Source organism: Chroicocephalus ridibundus, chromosome 6, assembly GCF_963924245.1.
Source record: "Chroicocephalus ridibundus chromosome 6, bChrRid1.1, whole genome shotgun sequence".
NCBI lineage: Eukaryota > Metazoa > Chordata > Aves > Charadriiformes > Laridae > Chroicocephalus > Chroicocephalus ridibundus.
Genome location: NC_086289.1, coordinates 46,305,493 through 46,311,588, shown reverse-complemented (window position 1 = coordinate 46,311,588; position 6,096 = coordinate 46,305,493). Strand labels below are relative to the sequence as shown.

Sequence of the window (6,096 nt, the reverse complement as noted above, 5' to 3'; positions counted from 1 at the left end):
TTTAATGACAGGTTTCCCGGGACAGCAGCCGATGGAAGGGAGCTGCAGGGATGCGAGGGGCAGCGGGGGATGTGAGCCCCGCGGTGGGTGGGGGGCACAGCAGGGTGCTGGCAGAGCCCTCCGGACCCCCGTGCAGGTAGGGATGGAGCACTGCTCCCCCCACCCAGCGCTCTCCAGGCTGCAAACGCACACACCGGATCGCGGCAAACTGCTTACAAGCCCAAAAGCGATAATCTGAGAGGGACAGACCTGGCTGCAGCCCTCCCCAGCATCCTCTCCGCTGGCAGGCTGGGCTCCCCAGGCTCCCCAGGGAAGCCAACAGGAGCTGCATTCCATCTGGCAGCACTGAATCCAGTCCATTTTCCTATTTATCCTGCACAGCCCCGCGTGTGGTCACAGGCAAACGAGAAGCCACCATCCAGCTCAGCCCCGTCCCTTCCCCGGCATCCCATCCCTCCTCGACCATTGCCCGCTCATCCCACCGCACCAGCCTGAAGGCACTTGCTGCACCTGAAGGGCAACTCCTGCACATCACCATCCGCAGAGCCACAGCCTGCATTTGTCATCCCAATTTGTCACGGGCTCAGTGAATTGGCATCAAGAGCGCGGCCCCTGGGAATTGCTCTGATCCCCTCAAAGCTCACAAACTCAAGCAGATCTCTCATGTCAACAGGCTGTGGAATAGAGTAAACACAGAAAGCTTTGGAGAAAGCGGTCCAAGCATGGCATATCTGCTTTATACTAGGTTATTTAAACTCCATTAGCAAATAGGTTCGTCTTGTCTTTCACTCCTGGATCTGCTATATGTTCTCCATTAGCCTACAGCAAAGTCTTTTTTTTTTTTTTCTTTTTTTTTTTTCTCCCTAATGCGCTTTCCAAACCAACTGCTTCAGCAGAAGACTCTAAGCTGGAACAGCCTCAGCTCTTACAGGTGATGCGTTACTGGTCTGCATCAGCCCCAGGCAGGCTGTCCAGGAGCCAGAGCTTGTCTGATGCGATTCCCAGATGGGTCCTGCAAGAACTCCTCTGAACACAAGGTGGGCTCAGTCCTGCCCTCGGTACCTCCAGCGCAGAAATGTGACGCTATGGCTGGTGGAAGGGAAGGCAGGATCAGCCCATACAGCCACGCACCTGCCTAGGGACAGCAAGTCCAACATTCCCGAGCCTGGCACACAAAACCTGTCCATGAGATGCCACTGTGAGGGTGGCAACAGGCAGGCCAGCAAAGACACTGGGAGACGGAGGACGGGAAGCTCTGCTGCATCACTCAGGGAGATCATACCCTGCAGCCCCTTTTAAAAGGGAGCTGCCACTTGCCACATCCTCATCAGCATGCCCTGCAGAGAGATCCCAGACACCCCACAGGCCCCTCCAAAATCCACCCCAAGAAGTACTTTTCAGATCAGGAGGATCTGTTTGTATACAGGAAGAAAACGGGGCAGGGATTACAAACCCCAGCAGGTTTAATCTGTCTGGTCTCACACTCTCCCCAGCTTTCACTTCCCCAGCACCTGGATACAGTCAAGCACCTGGCTGATCCGGACAAAATCCAACAAGCTTTTGCGGCAGGATTTAGAAGGAATCCCCAGTGGATCCTGGCACCGTTTAAAGCTGTCCGCTCCGAGTTAGGACTTGTTAAGAAGGGCGATGCAAGCTGTAACCGGAGACTGCCGCTCACCTCTATCTAGGGCTTGCATCTTGCCTGGAAATGGGGCATGACCAAGTCAAAGGGGTCAGCTGCTGCTCGCTGTTATAGAGATAGTCCGCACAGCCCCACATCACTCCCCCAGACACATGTTTTCCATATAACAGCAGAGGAAATGCCCAACTCTATCAAAAACACATGCAGAGCATTAATCATCAAGCAGGGCCTGGCTGGTGCTTGGGGCTGGGAACAGCTCTGTGCTTTTAAGTCCAGGTGGAGGTGGTGCCCAGCGCCTGCTGCAGCCCGTCAGCCAGGAGACAGGAGCACTCATGTCAGGCTTGTCCTGCCGAGAGACAGTGTTTTTGTAACGCGAGAAGCTGGCAGGCACCGCTCCGCTCTCTAAATCAACCGACTGAAGTCATTCCTGATTTACACCACCACTGGGAGTGGGCCCCACCGGGTCCGGGGCAGGAGGCTTAGCCGGGGAAGCCCAGTGTGGGAGCTGGGCTGTCAGGCTCCACGCTGAATCCGTCTCGCTTTTACCTGGGCTACTCCACTCCATCAGCCCCAGGAGCCAGGAACAGAGCAGAGGTGCCTCTCTCAGCACATTCACCAGCTCTGCAAACATAAGCTCTTTTTAACAAGTCGAGCTGCTTCCCAAGGAAGCAGTAATTACATCTGCCCCGGGGCAGGGAGAGGGGCCAGGTGATTTCACAAGACAGAAGGGACAGAGGGTAAGAGCGACAGCTCCAGCCTGGAGAGCAGGACAGGGCAGCCCTGGAGCTGCACAATCCACAGGCAGCCGGGAGCTGGGCTCCCCCCTCCTATGCACACATGCCAGCACTCCAACTTATCTCCAAAGGCCTTCCAAAATGGAAGAGACACTTTTATTTTAAGAGCATTCAAAAAAAAAAAAACCCCGATCTTTGGTGTCACATAAGGAAGGGGAGGGAAGGGAGGAAAAAAAAGATCTCGTGTAAAACACGAAACACTGTCGAGGGAGTGCTATGGTACAAAGGCACAATCCAATATGAACATATAACCTATGTACAGCCGTGCCAGCAGCACGGGGTGCTGTGCTCAGTCCAGTCCAGTGCCTGCCACCCTCACCAGGGTCTCCACACCGAGTCAGCTGTGCCGGGTGGCGGGCCAGGCGGCGAGGCGGCGGTGGCAGCTGTGGGTGGGCCACCGTACAGGGGCAGCACAGCACCACCGGGAGCAAAGGCGGTGCTGGGGATGAGGAAGGCGAATTGCCCATCGGAGGCAGGCAGCAGCTGGAAGCCACCGTAAACCTTGGCTGCGTCGGCGCCTGGTTTGCAGGGCATGCCTGGGAGTGGCCCCGCGCCACTGCCCGGTGGCACCAGGGGTGGCCCAAAGGCTGCAGCTGGCGGCAGTGGTGGTGGCGGGGGGGGCGCAGGGTAGTTCATGGCGTTGATCTGGGTCATGCAGCTGGCCAGGTGGCCCAGGAGCCGGGTGCGCACCTCAGCGTTGACACCCTCGCAGGTGGAGAGGAACCGCGTCACCTCGTTCATGCACTCGCTGAAGCCGGCACGGTACTTCCCTAGCACCGTGGGGTCTGTGCTCAGCGCGGCTACGGAGGGAGAGAGGGGACACAGCGGTCAGCAGGCTCCGCAAGGGATGAGGGTGTGCAGCCCACCAGTGTTGCATCTTACAGCCCGTCCGAGCAGGGGATCCAGGCAGGGAGTGCAGTCCCTCTGGCAGCATGTCATGTGCTCATGGGTGCCAAGAATCCGGATGGAAAGCATAATCCCCCCACTACCAAGTCCCCAAGCATCAGGAAAACAGCTGGGGGACAGAGAGCCCCCAAGCATCGTATGTTCTCAAGTACTGGGGATCCAGCTTGGGAACACCATCCGCCCAGTGGCTCCTGTGTCTCCGGCCCCCCCAAAACAGATCCAGGTGGGAAGCACAGTTCCACTGGCAGAAGGGACCCAAGCCAGGATCGCAGCCCTCCCAGTGCCCAGGATGCAGACAGCGAGAGCACAGTGCCCCCCACAGCCCCCCTGCACCTGGGATACAGGTACAGAGCACCGTGCCCCCCATCACCCCCTGATACCAAGCACACACGTGGGGAGCACCAAGCCCCCCATGGCCCCCCAGTGCCCAGGATGCAGGTGAGGAGCCCACTAGCCCACTGTACCGTAGATATAGGTACAGAGCACAGTGCCCCCCATCACCCCCCGGTACCAGGATGCAGGTGGGGAGCCGGGTGTCCCCGTTACCCTCACTACCAAGGATACCGGCAGGGAGTGCGATGCCCCCAGCCCCCGGGATGCAGGCAGAGCCGCCCCGGCCCTCCCTCCCCGGTTCCCCCCTCTGGGACTCACCGGTCATCTGAGCTCTCTGGAGGCTCCGCAGGTGCTTGACGGTCATCTCCAGGATGTCAGCCTTCTCCAGCTTGGAGTGCCGCGAGCTCTGCGGACACAGGCGAGGCTCAGACCGGTCCGGCAGCGGCGCCGCCCGCCCCCCCCCGACCCTATCCCCGGTTCCCCCCCGCTTACATCCTTCTTCAGCGCGTCCAGGATGAGCGTCTTCAGCTGCCCCAGGCTCTCGTTGATGCGCGCCCGCCGCCGCTTCTCCATGATTGGCTTGGAGGACTGCAAGAGAGCCAGCGGTCAGCGCCCGGCGCGGCTCTACCCGTCCCCGCTGCCACCCGCGTATGTCCGTCCGTCCGTCCCCCCTTACCTTCCGGTGCTCCGCCGCCGTCTTAGGCTTGTCGGGCGTCGCGTTGACGCTGGCCGGCGTGGCGGCCACCGGCGAGGCGCTGCTCTTTTCCATCAGGTCGGCCGGCATCCTGCAGCGCCCGCCGCCGCGGAAGATGCGCCGGGGAACGGGGGCGGGGCGGGACGGGGGGGGGCGGCGGGCGGGCGGGCAGGCGCGCGCGCTGCGGGGCGTGCGGACGACGGCGGCGGCGGCAGCGGGTGCCGCGCGCCCTTGGCCACCCCTACTTATAGCGCGCGCCGCACGCGCGCGGCTCGTGTGAAACGTCCCCCGCCGCCGTTCCCACACTCGCGCCCAGCCAATGGGCGCCGCCCGCACGCGGCCCCGCTCGTGGACGGCGCCCGCCCATTGGCTGGGGGCCGCGCGGCCGCCCGCCGGCCAATTGGCGCGGGGCGGGCGGGAGGGCGGCCGCGGTTTAACCCCTTGGGCACCGCCCCCGCGCGCGCAGGGAGGGCGGGGGCGGGGGGGGGGGGGCGGGCGGGAGGACGGACCTCGGGGAGCGCCGCGCTAATTACCGGGTTAATTGGCGCCCGTGGCAGGCGCGGCCCCGCCCGCTCCCCTCGGGGGGCGCCGGCTGCCGGCCTCGGGGCGGGCTGCGCTGTGGGGGGCCGCGGCCCTCGGGGGTGGGGGGGTGACGGCCGGGACGCGGCGGCCTGGGCCCAGCTGTGGTGGCCAGAGGCCAGCTACTGTGTGAGGGGCCGGTCGCGGCCCCCGGTCCCCGCTGAGGTGGCCCGTGTCCTCCCACGGTGCCCTCAGCATCACCACAGTGCCCTGGGCCTCGCCATGGTGGCCCGGGTCTTCCCACAGCAGCCTGGGTCTTCCCACGGCAGCCTAGGTATCACCATGGTGGCCTGCCCCTGCCCACGCGCAGGTGCCACCATGGCCAGGACATGGCCAGCGCCTGGCCGATCTCTGTGGGCGTGTGGGTCGGAGGGCAGGGGCGCACAGTGGCAGACGCAGGGCTGAGGGAAGCCGTGGTGGTTGTGGGTGAGGCTCCCTGGCGCTCGCACGCGTGGGCGGCCGCAGATGCGGCGGTGCGTGCGCTCCCATGGTCGGGTGAACGCGAAACCGCAGGGTGGTGCCTGTCCCTCGGCTCTGGCCCAGCCGCACTTCTCCGGCTACCGCCAGCTGGTTCGGACAGTTCGTGGGGTTACTTTAAAAAAAAAAAAAAGTATTTTGCCTGGGGACTTGAATCTTTTTTTTTTTTTTTCCCCTCCGCTTGACTGACTTTCTCACACTCCTATTCCCATAGTCTGCCAGCTAAGCCTGAGTCATCCTGCCAAGAACTAGACCTGGCCTATTCAAAAATGTGCTCACTCGCTCTTTCTTTCCCTGTCTCTTTCTTTTCTTTCTTTTTTTTTTTCGAGTATACACAGTAATGTTTTTCCACCTCCTCCAGTACCTGATCTGCACCTGTACAGGGCCAATCCCACACGTATCACCTGATCTCGCCTTTTCAGAGACCGTGAGAAAAATAAAGTTCCAGAAAGAAGAGACATGTTTGCAGATCTCACCGGTGCAAAGCCCTCGTCTCTGCAGAGGCTTGCCTGCTGAGCCTTCAGAGTTTAAAAAAAGGAAAATAAATAAAAGGGAGAGTGTCATGTTTAAAACTGCAGAGAAGTACAAATCCAGGCTTTCTTTCAGCTCCTTGATGGAGCCACAAGCCTTTTGATTTAAAAACAAAGAGCAGCCTTCAGCGTGTAAGATTT

At 61.1% G+C, this 6,096-nt stretch overlaps 1 protein-coding gene across 1 annotated transcript; it reads right to left on the bottom strand.

Moving 5' to 3' along the window:
• Nucleotides 1-2,501: 2,501 nt before the first annotated feature.
• Nucleotides 2,502-4,558, bottom strand: HES1 (hes family bHLH transcription factor 1). The gene is made up of 4 exons (XM_063338435.1): nt 4,352-4,558; nt 4,168-4,263; nt 3,994-4,081; nt 2,502-3,236 (listed from the first exon to the last, which is right to left on the bottom strand). The coding sequence occupies exons 1-4, from the start codon at nt 4,457-4,459 to the stop codon at nt 2,752-2,754; spliced, it is 777 nt and encodes a 258-aa protein (XP_063194505.1). The 5' UTR covers nt 4,460-4,558; the 3' UTR covers nt 2,502-2,751.
• Between the last annotated feature and the right edge of the window lie 1,538 nt (nt 4,559-6,096).